Below are 20,938 nucleotides of genomic sequence, written 5' to 3'. Positions count from 1 at the left end.
ACAGCGAAAAATATATTCAATTAAGCTCAATACAAACAGAGCATTAAAAAAGTCTTGAAGAAAAACAATCTCAACAATGTTTACATGTTTGAGATGCACAATAATATTGAATAATAATAACGTATTTATTAAAATAATATATAATGTAATTTAACATTCATTCAGGCAACAGGCATTCAGTTAACACAATCTATAAGGCTTTAGAAAACTTAGTATTTCAAGATTTATCTAGATTTACGAAATATTAGAAGGATAGATATATCTATCTGTTTCTCAGAAAACTTTAAGTTCTGCGTCGTCATTACTCACTCATTTGTTGGATTGCTGCTGGACTATGATTATGAGAAGTTAGAGCTTTACACATTCTCGCGCAGTTGGCTAGTGACCAGTGGCGTAGCTAGGTGAGGCAGGGCCCCGGTGAAGGACCCTCACCCCCTCTATCCCATCCATTCTTTAACTAATTACCCTTTAAAATTATTGATACCAAATAAGAAACATTGTGCTCAGGGTTGTGATTTTCTAGCTTCAGTAGCTTAAGGTTTATTTTAGAGGCCTCCTTGAACTCCGGGGCCCTGGTGCACTGAACTACCTGGCCAGTGTCTGGTATCAGTTGAGTCGATAATTTCAGCTAGGAACACATTCTTATTAAACTTTTTTTTAATAATTCGAAATTCGAATGCAAGCGTACGTATAATTAAAAAAAAAGTAGATTTTGGTTGAAATCAAACACATTGCCACGCACGATCAACTCCTATTCACCTCACGTGCATTATCTATTTATCCTCCCGACGCCAAAAGTGACCTCACCCTACCCCACTGACTGACACAAGATCACCGATGTGCGCGCGCGCAGTTCGTCTGTACAGGCTTTGGAGGTTCAAACGCAAGATAAAAATATTTCGAAAGATATTCCGTTAAAATGTCCAGATTTTTAACAATAGCTGTGATTTGTTTATTGGTGAGTATTTAGTAATTACTTTGTTTTAAAAGAAATATTTTACTAAAATATAATATAATGCAATGTATACTTTTCGAATAATTTCATCCTATATTTGTTTGTTTAGTATTTATTTAATAATAGGCTTAGATATTTTTTACTGTAATAATATAGTTATTTTCTGAAATAGAAAACAAATTGGTATTGGTAAATAGGTTATATGCATTTTTGTGTTGTACATACATCGAATTTTAATTTTGTTTTAATGGGATTATTCATTAATCATTATCAAAAATATATCTATGAAATTAATTACATCAATATAATAGATATAACATAAAACAAACATTTATATTTATAGAGATGTTATAAATTATTTAATTTAATAATTAACAAGCCCACATATGTTGTATACATAAGTGTGTAATATAAAAGGAAAAATCGATATGATGATCGAAATTATCTTTATTCGATATGACTCGAAGGCATTCGAATTTCTGTAGGAAAAAAAAACAAAGAGTCTTAAAGAAGTCGAATATGACATTTAATGTGTGACATTTTACATTAAAAAATCTCTTGAAAGATCTCTCGGAGATGATTTGGTTTTATCCGAAATTTTGATGCACGGGCGTTCATTGGTTAAATCAAATAGCGCGCGTTTTCTTGGCTTTTCGTTACAAACTTCCGTTCCATTTCACACACATAAAAAATAATCGAATTACGAACACTTGCGATATAATTGTAGTATAATATTTTCTCTTTAAACACTTGTATGCAATAAAAACAGTATATAACCTACGAACGAAATATTCAATTACAGTATATATGTATGTATTTGCGCACTTTATAATTTAGATCGCTATAATATTGATTATAGTATTCTAAATGAATATAAAAACGCAAGTTGATATTAGACACATATAATATTATTTTTAATCATTTTATTAAGTGATAAAATCTTGTGAAACATTATTAAAAAAAATAAAATAATTTGCACTATTGTATGTTAGGAGATGTCACTCAAAGTAAATCCTTAACATGTATGCAAAAACATTTCAAAATAAAATAAATATATCGTGGATTTAAAAAATAAAAACTTAAAGTGTCATGAAATTAAACCTAATCTTACCAATAGTATAAATATATGTGTGTAACTTAGTCACGCCAGAAAGGCTGAACGCATATTTACATTTTATTCCGGATTATGTGCTTAGCATATGCCCCCCATAACACTCTACGTGGACTAAACTGCAGATAAAAACTAGTCAAAAATAAAGATTTGTGACTTTTACGTTTTTGTAAGATGCACAATATATTTTTATTTTAATATAAAATATATCAAATAATAAATTATAAAAAATAATAAATCAACAAATTCCACTATTAATTTGTCATGTTTAAGTTAAATCTTTTAAAATATAATTTATCACGGATTAAGAGTTAAAGACCTTCGTGTCTAAATATAAAAAGTTGTAAAAAAAAGCAAAGCGTTTTGTTTTGGATCAAAGATCCGAGTTCTGACATTCATAAAATTCATATAAAAACTATTTATTTATTTTTGTTCTAGATTAATGATAAAGTACAATTTTTAAGTTATTGATGTATTAGAACGGTTCATGTTTTGTTTTCAATATTATACTAGGTCTACTAGTGGACAGGACACATTTAGCTTGTATCGAAGAAATAAATAGAAAAATCGATACTTGATGTCGGCTTCAGATTAAATTATTAATAGACCGACTCCGATTGTAGATATATGGGCAGCCTCAATATTATGCAAATGCGAAAATAATTAATATGACACATTGTGCAATGTCCATGGGCTATTTGATGGTCCGTGGTCACCACTGCCCGCAACAATAGAGCTGTAAGAAATTCTAATAATTCGTTACATCGCTACAGCGCTACCGACTGGAAACAGAAATATTATGCCCTCCATGATTGTAGTTACAGAGGCTTACATTGATTGTTATTGTAACCTTCGATTATTCCTATTACATCATTTTGCTCCAGTACGAATGGGTGAAACATATTGTGACAGATTTTCATCCTGACAAATGCAAGATTTATTACGGTTTATAAACAAAAAAAACGGTTGATAAACAGGAGAAAAGGTACTTAATGAATTATTTTGTATTGACGTAAATTGATGTTATAAATAAAATATATATATATATATATATATATATATATATATATATATATATATGAATACGAAGTTTGATAAAATTATAACAAGATTAAATATATTATTTAGATATGTTTCTCTGAAATATTCAAAAACGATTGTAGTCGACTATCGACCGCGGCGCAAATATAAATTATAAAGCGCGGTCAAACTTTAATTTTATAAACTTTTTCAACCACAAAAGGAAAGAATACTAGCAGAAGCATTTTCCCGTTGAAATGCAATTCCGATTTACAGGGCGAAAAAGAACCATCCTCTCGTCACTAGTTGAGGCAATAAGGAGCTTTATACATCTTACAATTTAAAATGAAACCTTTTATTATTTACTAGACGTCGCTCGCTGCTTTGCTTTTAGGGATTGGTGATCAGGTACAAAGTATCCTATCCTGCCTTGTAGTTTAAATTTGTATGGTAACAGATTTCATCAAATTCGCTTCAGTGGTTTACTTACGCATGATCAACAGACAGACAGACACAAAGAGTTACTTTCTTATTTATAATATTAGTATATATATAGATTATACTACAAACAGAGAAGCCACTGAATCGAAACAATATTTACGCGTGATTAATTCGGTCAATGATTAGTTTTTTTATTACAATTTATTCTTAATTAAACGACAAAGATACGACAAACGATTGTTTGTTTTTATTTCATATGCAACATAATCATTAGGTATATTTTATTCTATAATTTAACAAAAAAACATTAGTGAGCAGTTATTGTTATTTTAAAACATTTGAGCAAAGCTGCGCTATCTATCGCTATCTTTGTCTGATAACAATATTATAGATATAGAAATAATGTTGCCAATTTTCGATCTCCGGGCTGCTACTGAGAATTATTTGAAGGAAATTTTCTTGCTGCAAGCCCGTCTGGGTAGGTACCAACCACTCATCAGTTATTCTCTCGCAAAACAACAGTGTTCAGTATTGTTGTGTTCCGGTTTGAAGGGTGAGTGAGCCAGTGTAACTATAGGCACAAGGGACATAATATCTTAGTTCCCAAGGTTAGTGGCACATTGACGATTTAAGGAATAGTTAATATTTTTTACAGCGTCATTGTCTATGGGTGGTAATGGTGACCATTTACCATCGGGTGGCCTATATGCTCGTCTGCCAATTTATACCTTAAAAAAAGATGCTCATATTGATTCATCTCGGTATTAAGGCCTAGGACCTCGGAATCTGAAATACACAATAAAGCAAATAGACCTACGAAAAAGTCATTGTACAGGAACAGAGTGCCAAACAACACTGCTATTAGGTTAAAAATAAGTGATCTGGTGGTAAGTGGTCAGCACCGCCCGTAGACATAAGAGCTGTAAGTAATATTAAGCATCCCTTACATAGCAAATGCGCCACAGACCTTGGGAACTAAGATATTTTGGACCTTGTGGTTCTAGTTACACTGGCGCACTCACCTTTCAAACTGGAACACACCATTACTAAGTATGTTAAAATATCCTTTGAATGATTAAGAAAATCATAATTAAAGTAATCTTATAAGCGAGCCACCAACTTCTCGGTCTTCGTGTATCGTGGCATCAGCTGACGTATTTCTTAATCTTCAATAGGCTATTGAACGCAAGAGAGTTTTTAAATCAGAATTTTAGATCTTGTGATAAGCGCACGATGTATAGGCATATTTTTAAATCCATACATAAGTTTTTCCCGCTGTTTTGTAAACTTGAATTTAGTGTTATGGTTCCGTAGCTAGTGTACAAGGAAGACATTTAAAATAAACCAAAACAAAATACTTTCTATTGTACACCAATACGCACGCACTTCAAACCAAACCTTCTCCTCAAAGGGAGAGGAGGACCTTAGCCCAGCAGTGGGAATTTACAGGCTGTTGTTGTTAATAACTCTACATATGCTTTGACGCATAAAAGTAACAATTATACCTAAGGTTGCTGGTTCAAATTGCTTTACCATGCTGTTGTTACGCATGCACTTCAGCCACGTTCAAGAAAGATGCACAAGAGGCGGCCTTATCACTAAAACAGCCATCTCTTACAAGCAATCTTAGGTAAGACACTGAAATAGAAAGAGGTTAAAATTTATCGAATACCAAAATAAAAATGATACTCAAATTAACACATGAAAATTATTTATTATTATGCTCTCACGTATTTAATATTGAAATTTAAATAAACGTAAATTAGTTCAGTATTTCGATTAAATATTGATACGTATGTACAAAATTATGCTCGCTCGCAATGCTTGCAATTTACAATAACGCTTGCAGCATTTGCCGCTGGGAATCCTGATTTATTTGAACTACTGCTATAATATAAATAGGAAATTTATGCGGCTCCCTCGTTGGTTTTGTGGCTGGTTTATTAGGTTACAGATCCCGAGGTTCTAGCTTTAAACCCAGGGGTAAAAAGTGTATTGAAATTTTCTAGCTATTTCAGTCTCAGCTTGAGTTTATAAGATGTTTTAGCTTGTCCCGTCTTGGGCAGCAAGTAAAAATATTGGTACGGCGTTTGAACTCTCCGATTTAGTCTGAGTGAGGTAATAGAGAGTGCACGAGTGTTGTGCATTAATCCTATGCAGTTGATTGCCATCTTTGAGAATGGCCGCCGTAAGTTATGTCAAAATACGAACAGACAGACAGAAAATAATGGATACGTCTGTAGGTTTCGTTTTTTTTAAATATTGACAAATATTTATATTTACGGAACTCTAACACATGATTCATGGTTATATGATAATGTTGCTTGTATGCAATACAACATAAAGAAATCCCACAAATCATCTTAATCATAAGTCGACCAGGCAAGTTCAAAAGGGTCAATGAACTAAGATTTTAATGGAAGATTTTGGAAGATTATAACTCGGTATCCCAAAAAAGGCTAAATGCACTTTATCCAAGTCAGCTTTTACAGTTTTAATTGAAATCGTAATAATTTTAATATGACCAAAGCTAAGAAGAATCGGCATAAACTCAATAGTAGTATAAAGGTTGAAATGCTGCTAGCATTCTTGTCACCATTCCACGAGGTCAATATTTATACAGTAAATATTTTTAGTTAATGTTTGTATATATATATATGTAATAAATTAGTGTAACTAATTCTTATGTTATTAAATACATTGTAGTAGTTACAGATTATGTTAATTAAATACAATAAAATATACATCCTGCCTACATATCAATACGAACTTTGTCTTTTTTGCTTATTTTTTTTATAGTATTTTGCCCATTTAAATGAGGAATATACCTCATCTGTAAATGTATATTTGAAAATTGAAAAAAAAAATGGAAGAAGTCAGTACAAATTCTGTGCGATGATGAAAAGTATTGATATTTTAAGTTTTAGTTTCAGATATCTATTACATTCTTAATATTCATTTTATAATTGTTATAAGTATTTTAAATATAATTTCTTATTTTTTCACAAAATCAAAATTTGAAATTCAAATTCGTATCAAAATAAACATTGGAACAATGATAGAAATATAATATAAGATGTGAAGTTGTCTAATTGACGAGAGTTGATGCTTAATTGGCGATTTAGGTACATCTTCAATCAACAACTTCATTAAAGTTTTCATGAAACCCTGCGCGCCTGCGTCATAACTATACACTCATCATTTTCGATAACGCCCCAAAACAAGAATAACTTAATATTTTCAACCGACTTCAAAAAGGAGGAGGTTATCAATTCGTCTGTATTTTTTTTCCTTTTCTTTTTTTTTATATTTGTTGATATTACCAATACCAACCAACTATAACAACCAACCAAATATAACGATATCCATGACTACTTTTTATAATCGTAAATCGACATTTAAGTAGTCTAATTTTTCATTTCATTTTACTTAAGAGAACTCTAAAAAAATATGCTGAATATGCAATTACTTTTATTACTTTTTAGTGCACATTTAAATGTTTTAAAATAGTGTTTTGTTTGAAGTCAGTTTTTTTTTGTTAAAATTTTTATTTATTTTCAGCGATGTCTAAGGGAAAAATTTCGAAACATGTGACGTAGGCAAGTTGCAGTCGTTTTGTTAACACCTAGTACAACTTCGTCTGTTATATTGTGTATTTTGCAGTTGAATCAAAAAAATATTCCACTTATCCGATTGACCAGTGCCAAATATTTCTCTACATATGATAATCTTGAAAACTATAACTTTTTAAGTTTAGATCAAGTTGTTGTTAAGTTTTACTTGGCGTCGTTTGTTATGTTTGTGTTTTGGGTATGCTACGATGTTCCTAAGTTAAATATAATTCAACCTTACTTAATCAACGCTTTGAACCCCGCACTGCCCATAGTAGTTTGTATATTAGATACTAAATATTAGGGTTTAAAATTGGTGTGAATTAAGTCGTAACTAAAAGTCTAATAAAACAAGATTCTTGAGTAATTATACAAGAAAATAATATATTCCAAGATTGTTTTACTCAAATTAGTAACGAGATCTTCTTCTCTATTCAGTTTAATTAACATGTTCTTATTCCAACGTTTTCAGATTAAATGAATCGTTTGTAATTAAAGCACTTAATTATTCCTTACCGAAACGCCTCTGCTCAAATATTAGTTGGAAACGAGCCACTTATTGAATTTGTCGGTGTTCCATTAATTATAAACTTTTAATTAAATTAGAATATATTTATATCAACTTTTAAATCAACTTATTGGGAACCTTCAAGAAAAGAGCGTACTCTTTTCTTCAAAGCCTCCTGGTGTTGCAGATGTCCATGGGCGGTGGTAGTCACTTTCCATCAGGTGAGCCTCCTGCTCGTTCGCCACCTACCACATAAAAAAAAATGATAGGATGTCTGTTCAGTTTAATATATTACAAGCAAAACCGTCGGCTAATATTGTCTGTCATCTATTAAATACTAAAACTTTTCCAAACTGCGCTTTCGTTTTGTATATCGGTTCAGTTATATTTCCGTTACGGTACAAATAAAACGTCCTCTTATATATATAAATATTCGGGTTTTATTCGAAATGGGTTTTGTATGTGGTTACGAGTTCAATTGCTAACATCCCACGTGAAAATAACAAAGATATGATCTCGGGTTGAACCCAAATATATTTTTGTTTATACTTTATTTTATCGATTGGACAAAACTACAGTTTATTATGTAAAGAAAAAAATTTACTGCCTCAATTCTAAGACAAAGGCAAGAATTTAACGAATCGAATACTAATATCAAATCAAATTATAAAGGTATTAAATTACAGTTTATTTTATGAGTACTTACCTCTCAATTATTCAAGAGTTCAACATCTCAGTAACACGTTTGATGAAATTATTTTCACGATAAAATTATCAATTTTTATATTATTTGTTATGTTTGCTTTGTTAAATGTAAATTAAAAAGAACGTTATTATATTATTTATTGAATGTTATTATATTATTATTATTTACTAGTTGGAAATAATGACCATATTTAAATTTGGGTCATAAAAATGTATGCATTTACGAGAAATCCGAACAAAAATTTCGGATTTCTCGTAAACGAATAAAAATATTTTTAGTTTATTATTTTCTGGATAGCATAATATGTTTAACACTATCTAATATATCTCTTATTTATATAATAGTCGGACGGGCAAATAGGCCACCTGATGGTAAGTGGTCAATGGTCATCACCGTCCATAGACATGAGCGCTGTGAGAAATAACCGTTCCTTACATAACATTAAGGTGCCGTCAACATTGAAATCTAAGCTGTTATCTTTCTTGTGCCTATAGTAGCACTGGCTCACTCACCCTTTACTGAGTAATGCTGCTTGACACCTACCTATAACCTAGATGGATTTTCATAAAGTCCTACCACCGAGTAGTAGGAATTACCTACGACTTTTAGGAGTGTTATGGATTTCTTCAACTATAAAAATTGTTAGACTCTTTCTGACTGATCTTTGTAACTAGTCTGTTTCTTAAAGAATATTTATATGGCACTCTGTATGAAAATTGACAGATTTTATGATCGATTATTATTAATTAACAAAATATATAATATTAATAAAACAAATAGAAGCAATAACAATAGTGCAATAAACTGCAAATGTGTCATTGTCGTATCAAGACTACGTGTGTGGACTAAACCGGCATTGACATCAAGGATCAAGGCGTCACGTCCAGCTTGATTGACCGATGAATGTTAATAGCTTGGAATATATCGATATTTATATAGATAAGATTTTGTAGATACAAAGTACGTACTTACAGTTACTTCCTAAGCACCGGTTAAGCTGGTGATCACAAATGTTTCCGGAATGTAATGGAAATATGAAACATTGCTATTTCTAGACTAACAATTGAGATCCTACAAATGTCTCACAGATACCTATGTACCTTGTGGTGCTGCAAAGAAAAGCATAGTTTTCTCTGCTGAGTCTGAGGCCGTAATGTCTATTTGATATATTGTTGGAAAGCGATAAATATATTTATATGATGCCTATTGAAAACAGAATGATATGGTGTACCTACTTTTTTGTTTATAATATCCGGTTAGGCATATGACTCCACTCCACCTGATGGTAAGTGGAAATGGAATCCAAACGCGAAAACGACTAGTACGCACAGCAAGAATGAGCTGCACTAGTCACCCTCGCCATGCCGGCCCGCAAGATGCCCCTTCACGCCTCGTTTGAAGGCACCCAGGGTATAAGAGGAGGGTAACACGTGTGCTGGTAAAGAGTTCACAGTTTCACAGAGTTCACTTAAAGCTTCACATCACATCGAGTTAGTCAGTTAGCTTCTTAAACGTCAAGGCATCTATTAAGCTCCGTATCGGTAATATGATAGTTTCCATACGAGGTTTTCATACCGCTGGAATGAAAAAAATAAAAAAAATGATGTCGCAGCCAACGTAACAGTTGTCATAAATCGTGCCGAACACATTATTATCCCTAAATTTATTCATGTCAGGTTACTTTGAGTCGCCGAAAATTTCACCTCCAATAACTAAACCACAGAAAGATGTTCTTAACTAAGATCATCATGTAATACGAAGTGGGGAATCTCTACGTGATATGAGTTTAAGTGTCATATTAACATTGGAACTGCCTAACATAAACCCTGTCACATTATGTTTTAAGCTACTGGAATAAACAATCCTGAGACGTTTATTTACATTGTCTATAATTGATAAAAAACAATGACCTAATAATAAAAAAATAAACCTAAGTTAATATGATATATCTCATAAATTATTCCTATGAAACCCTAAGAATATCTTTCATTTATTAAAGGAATTGTAGAAACTTTCAACTTTCAACTAATTGAAGGCCTTCAGGTTTTTATTACCTGAGACTTCGTTTGGTCTCTGCTTTCCTGTGATTAAATGAATATTGGAAATATTGTAAGAAATCGTTCGTGTTTTCATCTACAAGTACAATTGTAGAACGATCTGTTCTTAAACTGACAAAATATATTCCATTCGAAAACTAAACGAAATTTGCTTTGAAGTTCTGAAACCCTTTGTTTGAATTATTATTATATTGTTTGCAGAAGTTACAATAAATCAACTTTATTCAATTAATTAATCGCTTTGACATTCAAAAATGTTTGTGTAAACTAGAATTTCACCGAAATCAAACAAGAGACTATTGTCTTTGATTGGTTTAAACCAATAATAATTTTGAGATGTTACTCGAATTTCGATTAGACAAAATAATACAATGAGTAATTTGTATTCACTATACAGACGTCAAAATTGGTTCGAATGACGTGCGAAATATGAAGCATAATAATTATTTTCGATCAATTTATATTTCTCTGACGAAATAAACTTTACTTGAAACACAAACATTAACAGTTAAATCTTGTAGTAGACACTGGTAATACTGTTGGCAAATGCCTTCTCATTTCTCCTTTTTAGAAGAAAATTCGGAACTCATTCCATCACGATGTCTTATCATAGGTTTGTTTCTGCTCTGCCTGACAATGTTTTCTTTTGTGGCTTAGTATTTCAGTGGCGTTTACTTGGACTTCAAACTGAGTTACTTAATGCAATCCCTTTTAGCCGCTCTTTCAGCAATTAGAGGATTTTCAATATCGTAATTTCTACGGAATTCCTAAAAAGTAACTCAACACAACCGTGGGCAATTTATTGAAGTAAGATACTTATAAACTCGATAAGCAAAGAAATGATTTTGTTTAATAGTAATAAAATTTCTTAGTTATTTGTCTACGCTATACTATTGGTATCTATGACCCTAAGTATTTAAGGGTTACTAACAAACGGCTCAATGGAGCACCACAGAGATAGTGATGGTCGTTAAGGGAACGATAACATTAACCCCGTCAAATAACTTATAACTTTAACTCGCCAAATATTCAGGCATGTTTGGAACATTGTTAATAGACTGTAGCTTAACTATGCTTTGACCATTACAAAATTACTTTAGATTAAAATTACTAGGGATTCGCCCCGGCTTCACACGGATGCAATTCTAAATATACTACAGATTGTTTTTACGATATTACATTAGAAAAATCTAAAATTATCAGTGTTTTTTTAATATATTGTCCATGTATTATATACAAAAACTTTCCTCTCGAATCATTCTATCTATTAAAAAAAACCCGCATCAAAACCCCTTGCGTAATTTTAAAGATCTAAGCATATATAGATACATACAGCGGTAAGCGAATATATTTTATACTATGTAATGATAATGATGATGATTACGGAATAACTGAAGGTGTTAAGCGAATCATAGATAGAGAATAGAATAGAAATAATGATTTCAATTGCTTTTGACATATACGTTTTAATAAGCCAACCTATGAAACATTTAAGATATTTTTTTTCGATAAGAATAATTAAGATTTATAAATAAACTAATTAAATCCTATCATTCCATTTTTGCCAATAAACGCGATTTTATACTTAATCTTGTCCATAGATAATTATACTTTTTATTATTTAATTTTCATACCAGCACTAAAAGTTTGAAGTTATGAATTTGGGTACTTAATTTTTTTTATAGGTCTCAAGAGAATGTTCACTACGCACCCTCCCAGACGCAGAGGACTCTGTCGTGAGCGTATACACAACACAGCCTTCCACCTCCAGCGCCAGTATTGACGTTTACCACCAGATCGCTAACAACATTGCTGAAAGGATAACATCCCCCATATACAGGTGAAATACTATATTTTTAATCAAATATTTTGTCAGGTTACGCAACATTTTGTAAAAATTAGAGAGCATAAATTGAATCTTTGATTGTCGTTCTTAAAAAAAAATTACTACTTGTCATAGATTATAATAAATACTTATTATGTATATTACTTTAAACACTGACTGTTGACCTAATGCGTCGTAAAAAAAAAGTAAAGTAAAGTAACAGCCTGTAAATTCCCACTGCTGGGCTAAAGGCCTCCTCTCCCTTTGAGGAGAAGGTTTGGAACATATTCCAACACGCTGGTCCAATGCGGGTTGGTGGAATACACATGTGGCAGAATTTCTATGAAATTTGTCACATGCAGGTTTCCTCACGATGTTTTCCTTCACCGCTGAGCACGAGATGAATTATAAAGACAAATTAAGCACATGAATCAGCGGTGCTTGCCTGGGTTTGAACCCGCAATCATCGGTTAAGATGCACGCGTTCTAACCACTGGGCCATCTCGACTTACCACTGGGCCATCTCGACGTCGTGTGTAACATTTATTTGCCTACAATATATGTATTTGCACACATGGGTATATAAGAATGAAATAGATATTTTTACTTACACACACATTAAAATTTTAAGACGTAGATCGTAACATGTTTATGCACATACGTGAAACACACATTTGTTTATACTAATAAAAAAAAACATGAAATTCTCATAAATTGAATGAAACTGAGAATATATATTTTCATCAATAATTTTATTTACTCACTTAGGTTACCACGAAAACCAAACCATTAATATAAATTATTTTTCATGCATTGTTTGACCACATTTTGCCATTAAAATGCTTAAAATAAAAATGTATATCTTATTTCTATACACAATATACATGTTCTATGTTTTTTTACACAAAAACATAAAAGAGCAAAAATGTTTTGTGCTCGGTCTTGTAACTTTATATAAATTAGAATTGTCACCTCAAGTTGCCTTATAAAATAAGTTGGCTACTAGGACTTAAAAGTTTAAGACAAAATTTCTGTTCTAATTTTTTCTAAAAAATTATATGATTATACAATATAAAATAATGGTTTGTATAAATGTCTTTAATTGATGGCTTTTCGAAAATTTTCCAGATTTTTGGGTATTGGAAAGAACACGACACAATCATCAACAACAAAACGGCCCTGGGACAAAATCGAACTTCTCGAAGACGCACCGGAGGACGTCAGCAAATTAGCGACATCCCCCATCGGCAACGACATCTCAAACGAGAAAGACGTTGAAGAACTATCAACAGATGCATTGAATAAGATTAGCAGGAAACCGGAGAAGATAACACTCTTCTCTAGCTACCTGCCAGCTGTAAAAGAAAAGATAGAACTCAACGAGACCATTAATGAGGTGGGCGATGATGATGAGGTCTTTGGTTTTGAAGACGTTGACGATGAAGCCGAGACAAAACCTCGAGATGGACCTTTTGTATTTGTTTTAGAAGTACTCGGTAGTATTGTACAGTTATTATATGGAGGCTTTGTGGCGTTATTCTCGTCGAGTAAATCAAGCTAAGATAATCAATTTAAGTCAGATTAGAATACATTACCCATGATATTTAGGATGTACTCGTAACACAATGGAAGTAGTATTAAAATCAAGACATTTTCTACATACCGGTTACAATAGTATCAATTAATTCTGCGTTGCGATTGGCATAATATCAACCGCACGGTGAGTTGATTTCACGCAGAAGCGGTTAATTTATATTTGAACTATATTTTACTAACAAAAATATTTGAAATTACAAATATTTCAATTGTTACTAATTACAATATCGACAATGATAAGGATTTTTTAATTTGTATACAGAAATATGGAACATGATTTTAAAAATCGACTGGTTTTTTAATTTTTTTTTTGTACAATATTTTAATTTAATATTAATATATTTTGTATGCTTCGTATAAGTAGGAAGGCTTCGATTTTATTTTTTGATTCTGTATATTTAATTAATGCAATTTTTAGTATAGCGTAAAGCGTAACGTGAAGAATAAGTCAGTGTAATAATAATAATTAAGTATTTTTTTAAATTATTTAAAATGATATATGTTTTGTTCAAAAAACACAAAAACAATTTGCTCACAAATATTAGCTCGAGCTCGCGTTAGCTCAATCTCTCTATCCCATTACATTTTTTCAAAGTTTCAATGCTCATATTTCATAAAAGAAATAATATATGTTTTTCATCTCTTGCAAAATCTTTGCGTTATAATAACCTTCGATTGAGTAAAGTTCTTCGCTTGTACAAGGAATATAAATGGATCGCATTCTAAAATAAATCGATATTAAAACAAAAGGTTTAATAAAGGTTTTGATTTGGGAGCCGAATCGTCATACTTATCCGGCCTAACTTGTTATATTGACTGACTAATGTATACAAACAATATTTTTAATGACTTCATTGATAATATGTTTTATGTTTATTAATTTAAACTAAAATTGTGATTTAATTGCTGTTCTAAACTAATTGTAAGTTTTAATATTTATATTTAATTGGTGCAATTATAATGATTTTTAAAAATAGAATAAATAAAATTTACAGTTTATTTTCTTAGTTTTATTTGGTAGGGCGTTGTGTAGGCCCGTCTGAGTAGTTCCAAACCACTTATCAGATGTCTTTCAACCAAAAAGTAATACTTGGTATTTTTGTGTTTCGTTTGAAAAAGAATTGAGCCTATAGTTTCACTAGCAACCGTATTTCTCTTCTTTTAATGTTATTAAGAATATCCGTAGTAGTCAAGATATATTATTATATAGTAAAGTATAATCTCACAAAACAAAAAAGCATCGTTTGTCCAATGATTAGAAATGGAATAAAATAAATTATATTTACGTCCAAAGTCAACTCGAATAAAATTTACCTCAGCCAGTTTTCTTTTAATCCGAAGCAATAAAAAAATAATCGTCCACATTTAATCGTGGGTAACAAATATCCTGTCCAGACATGTCATGTTTATTGCTGTCTGGGCTTTGAGCTGGGACGGTTTGCTGTCTAAAATAATACGGATCTCGAATGAGAAAATAAATCTTAATATACCCACTGAAAACGAGAAAGTAAATCAAATTTATATTATTAATATTATAAATGTGAAAGTAACTCTGTCACAACCAAACCGCTTAACCGAATTTGTTGAAATTTAGTATGAAGCAAACTTTAACTCCAAGAAAGGATATAGGATATGCCTGACACGTGGCAACCAACACCATAAAATGCGAGCAAAGCCAAGGGTGATTACTCGTAATTACTACATAGTATTAAACAAAGTCGCTTTTTGTCCCTATGTATGCTTAAATCTTGAAAACTACGCAACGAATTCATGTAAATATGGCTCATTACTGAGATTATTTTTTGTTTTTAGTTACCATCTAACTAAAGGGTAGGGTAAGGTTATATAATATAATGCTTTAGTACCGCCAGGAGATACATTGAAATCATGTGACCAGAATATTAGAGCTACTAAACCAATTTTTGAAAACAAAAATTTTTTAGGAATAATCATTTCTTTTTTATTTAGTAGTATTCCTGTGTACCCTTTTAAGCTTATCACATGTGTAAGCAGCACGAGAATAGTCCAAGGAGTCAGGATCGATGCTGAGACTTTTTATATCACTAAACGGATCGTATACCTTTGCGCTATTGAAGCTTACATTATGTAGTATAAGAAAAAGAATATGTCCTTAAGTGGAAAATCTTAAAGTATCTTACCTCAGAAAGGCCATTCATATCGATGCCAAAAAATATATCCGTAATGTGACTAAAGTAGTCCCCACGCGTATCGCCATTTGATTTCAAAGAAAACGTTTTCTTTACATTAGCAATATCAAGTTCACTTTTCACAAAGCGACTGGAAGTGTTTGACGACGTGAAGTGTTGGCTTTTAGTGGAAATTGACACAGGAAATGTAGCATCACTTAGAGAACATAAATTCAATTTGTCTTTAAATTCAAAGTCAAAGACAAATTATTTATTCAATATAGCATTGGTATCATCAATCATTAGAGAATAGATGATAGAAAATGGATCGCGGTGCTATGTTGGTTATTTTTGTATTATATTTTCTTATTTGGGAGCAGTTTTGTCGTTCTTGATTTTAAGTCGTCTAAATGATTAACTTCACGTCATTCCGGGGAGGCTCCATTTAAGGGACCGATGATCTACCACTAAGCAATAAAGTCTTGCTTTAATTTTCAGTTCGGTTTCAGAAATTACATAAATAAAACTCAAATTTAGTCAAGAGTTGCTAATATCCAAGTCTTTGCAGTCATAAATGTGCATCTATAATTAAAATGTATGGTCATAGCAACAGCCTTTTAATTTCCCACTGCTGGGCTAAGGCCAGCCCCACTTTTTGAGGTGAAGGTTAGGAGCATATTTCACCCAGCTGCTCCAGGTGGATTCACATGTGACAGAATTTCGTTGAAATTACACTCATGCAGATTTTCTCATGATGTTTTCCTTCATATGAGATGAATTAGAAATGACGAAAATGAAAGTTCGGTGGTGCTTTCCTGGGTTTGAACCGCAATCATGGGTTAAAATGTATGTGCACTTACCACTGTGCCATCTCGGTCACGTCACGATATACGCGATCATAAATAGAGGAATCTTTTTGATAAAAAAATAACAATTTCTGTATGAAAAGATTATCCATAAAGCTCACTTCTAACTTTGACTTATCTAAACGAACACTGGCTAAGTGTTCAGCCAACGCGAAATGAAATAAATAATCCTTCCATTCACTAATGGAAAGAAAGTCAAGAATTTGTCTGATCGTGTCTTTTAGGATCACTATTACACCGTAGATGTTTGTTTTATATTAATAGCGTAGTCAAGCGCAAATGCTTGTATTAATTTTTACTGTACAGGAGAAGCTTGTCACCAATTATCAATTCATTTCTTCTTTCTGCTTTTTACGTTAATATTATTTAACGGTCCTTTCATTTTATTGGAGTTTTGTTTTCATCTTTTTATGATATACCTGATGGTATATCATAAAAAAATTAAATATATTTACCTGATGGTAGGTTTTTATGACAGCTCATAGACAGTGGCGCTGCAAAAAATATTAACCATTTCTTACATTGATAATGTGCCACCGATCTTGAATACTGAGATGTTACGTCCCTTATGCCCGTAATTACTCTGGCTAACTGTTAGTAAGTTATCAATCTCTAAAATGAATATAGCTGTTGGTCTCGTTTTTACATTTATATATCCTGATAATATTTCACAATCGATCAGAACGATATTTTTTATTATTTAATATTTATTTTTTTCTAATTTTGTTCGTTTGGATTTTTACTATTTAAACATGCTTGAAGAACTTTGGGAATACATAATGTCATATGACATTAATTTAATTTACTTTCGATTAATGATTCGTATGTGTATTAATTTGCGAGTGTGTGAGTGTACTTTGCAATAAAGATTCAACTCAGATACCTACTATCTAGTCAAAATAAACACTTCCCGAATAAAACATGTCAATAATTTTAATTGGAGTTAATGGAAAAGGTGCCCTGACTGATTTCAGTCACAGTGGCCAACGTCAAGGGTTGCCAGCCAACTATGCAGGAAACTTCAAGTGTTCATCATCAACATCAATCAAGGTTCTCAAGTGTTGGCTGAAACACTAATGCACTCTTTATATTCACAATCTGATAATCTGATTGGACAGCAAATCCGACACACCTGGAAAAAGTTCAGAAACAACGGCTTCAAGACTCCGTGTTGATACTTAGAAAGTTTCCTCATTGTTTTGGAAAAATCCAATATATATACAGAAACATCGGGTTATTGACCCGACTTAGGGCTAGAACACAAAACCTCGGCATATGTGTTGTTGTATTAAGTTACTGGATTAATGAAGCAGTCGTGTAAAATGAAACATTTGTCATACTCAATAGTCCTTCATAAATAGCTAAATATTCTCAGTTGCCATTAGTGACACGGGGTCAATAAACCGTCTCATCTGGCCATCTAAGCTGTATCTGTATTATAATTAATGGTATTGCATTAGATTAGTTGTATACACAATGTTACACAACGGTGTCATAGATATTTGTCTATAAGGTTTTGATAAATAGCTCTGTCGACTATGTCGTTTAGGGTCGAACCACAATTTGTTCATGCGATGACGTGTGTGATATAGGATGACAGGGGAATAGCAGAGCGATTTATTTTTTTCGAATTACTTGAAGAAGTTACGCGTAGTGTGATTTCTATTTGACTACTATTTAAAGGTTGCTGACACATTTGTCTTATAAGCAACAATATTTTTAATGGGAAAATTTTAGTTTGCTCCTCGGGGAAAAGTCCAACTCACATGCCGTGACAGTTAATGGCGTGACGCTCTCATATGCCGTCACTCTTCGGTATACGTGGCTTGTTTATAATAGTCGTTGTTTCGTATCGCTAGTTGTCGCCCGCGTCTTTGCTTGCATTTTAGAAATCGTCATCAGGTGTTTAGCAAAAAAAAAGTAGACTATTTACTTACTTAGGAACTTGCTTCATACCAATTTTTATCAAATTCGCTTCCGAGATTTGGTTGTTAAAAAGCAACAGATATATAGACAGATCAACAGACAGACAGTCACACTAATATAATATTAGCATTGAAGTACATATATAAACTGAGTATTTTTATGTATTAATCTCTATTTTTTATCGAGTTAATTTTTGTAGGTTTTAGATTATTTCATTAAATATCCACTTTTAACGCAGCCAGTCGATCATTATTTTTGTTTTTGTTTATAACAGATTATAATAGCTTTAATCAATATCACTATAGCGATGAGTAGTGAAAGTACTAAATGAAAATTACCTATAGGTTGCCTTGTTAGTAATTTTTTTACAAAAATAAATAGAAATTATAAATATTTGGTTCCGTTCCTCTTCAACATTTACAACAACAACAACAACAACAAAAGCAGCTTCTTAATTTCCCGCTGGGCTAAAGTCTCCTCTAACTTTCAGCAGAAGGTTTAGAATATATTCCACCACGCTGCTCCAATGAGGTTTCCTCATGATGTTTTCCTTCACCTCTGAGCACGAGATGAATTATAAACACAGTTCAACATTTACGCGTGAGTGAGCCAGTGTAACTGCAGGCACAAGAGACATAACATCTTAGTTCCCAAGGTTGGTGGCACATGAGGATGTAAGGTAATATTTCTTACAGTGTCATTGTCTATGGGTGATGGTGACCAATTTCCATCAGGTGGCCCATATGCTCGTTCGCCAAACTATACCATAAAAAAAAAACAAAGCGTGATCGAATTTCGTCACTATTCTTTGATTGAATTTACAAATAAATGGATTATTCAGAATTACATATTTAAAGTAACTAAATTTGACTGAATGGTTGTAAAATTAATTTTACATAAAGTGAAACGAAAAACGATATCATTGATTTAGAAATTTTATACTTCATTGAACAACTTATTCGAAAGCTAATCGTAAATACGTTAATTTTGTTGATAATAGATTTTATTGCAGATTTATATGGGTTTTTCTCTAGACTCGACTTGTACACAGGCGAAGCCACAGGCGGTAAATAGTTTATTATAAATATAACAACCTCAAACTACATTAAAACAGAACTCAAATTTCGAAGCATTACAACTTAACAACTTGCTTCCAACAATATTTATGACCCTCCAGTTTTTAAGGGTGAATTTCGTTAGCGAATATATAAATAGTTAGACAATGAAACAAATCGCATTATAAAACAAAATAAAAACGACGTTTATCTATCCGTCTGTAAAAAAAGAGTTAATATACATAAATATTAGGTTGGGGAAAAAGTCTTTTCGCATATAGTATGTATGAACTTGTAATAAAATCTCTTTGGCTATACCATTTGTATCTGGCTGGTTTTGGTATCATTAAAAAGTTTTAATTTTAAATAAGGCACTTCCAAATTCAAATTAGGAATTTGTGTGATTTTCATTTGTTTTTATTGTTGTTAAAATGAGTGAATCTAAAGAAGAAATTCGATACATTTTAAAATTTTACTACAAAAAAGGTAAAAATGCAACTCAAGCCGCGAAAAAAATTTGTGATGTTTATGGACCTAATGCAGTATCTGTGAGAGTAGCGCAAGTTTGGTTTAAGCGTTTTCAAGCTGGAAATTTTGATATCAAAGATGCATCTCTGTTTCGGACAAAATTGATGCCATTTTTGAAAAAGTGGAGCAAGATCGGCATATTAGTAGTTAAGATGTAGCTGAAGAACTGGCAATTGACCACAAAACGGTTTTGACTCATTTGAATAAAGCTGGGTACACAAAAAAGCTCGATATATGGGTGCCTCATGAACTCACTGAAAGAAACCTAATGAACCGTGTACTCATTTGTGATTCTTTATTACGACGTAATGAAACCGAACCATTTTTGAAGAAGCTGATAACTGGTGATGAAAAGTGGATCACATACGACAAGAACGTGCGAAAAAGATCGTGGTCAAAGGCCGGTCAAGCTTCACAGACTGTGGCAAAACCCGGATTAACTTGCAACAAGGTAATGCTGTGTGTATGGTGGGATTGGAAGGGCATCATTCATTATTAGCTGTTACCGCCCGGCAGGACCATCGATTCAGAACTGTATTGCGAACAATTGATGAGATTGAAGCAAGAAATTGAGAGAAAGCGGCCA

The 20,938-nt window shown here is 32.2% G+C and overlaps 1 protein-coding gene across 1 annotated transcript; it reads left to right on the top strand.

The window, feature by feature from the left end:
- Positions 1-821: 821 nt before the first annotated feature.
- Positions 822-14,829, top strand: LOC124533214. Its single transcript, XM_047108406.1, has 3 exons — positions 822-958; positions 12,095-12,249; positions 13,363-14,829. Exons 1-3 carry the CDS (start codon positions 920-922, stop codon positions 13,793-13,795), a joined length of 627 nt encoding a protein of 208 aa, XP_046964362.1. The 5' UTR covers positions 822-919; the 3' UTR covers positions 13,796-14,829.
- The last annotated feature ends 6,109 nt before the right edge of the window (positions 14,830-20,938 follow it).

Source organism: Vanessa cardui, chromosome 10 (assembly GCF_905220365.1).
Source record: "Vanessa cardui chromosome 10, ilVanCard2.1, whole genome shotgun sequence".
NCBI classification, from domain to species: domain Eukaryota; kingdom Metazoa; phylum Arthropoda; class Insecta; order Lepidoptera; family Nymphalidae; genus Vanessa; species Vanessa cardui.
This window is presented reverse-complemented; position numbering and strand designations above follow the sequence as displayed.

What these genes read in the sequence shown, in the direction of transcription:
- LOC124533214 (XM_047108406.1), top strand. Translation starts at nt 920, where the DNA reads ATGTCCAGATTTTTAACAATAGCTGTGATTTGTTTATTG. An exon ending in TAGCTGTGATTTGTTTATTG is followed by an intron (nt 959 to 12,094) that starts GTGAGTATTTAG and finishes TTTTTTTTATAG; the next exon opens with GTCTCAAGAGAATGTTCACT. An exon ending in ATAACATCCCCCATATACAG is followed by an intron (nt 12,250 to 13,362) that starts GTGAAATACTAT and finishes AAAATTTTCCAG; the next exon opens with ATTTTTGGGTATTGGAAAGA.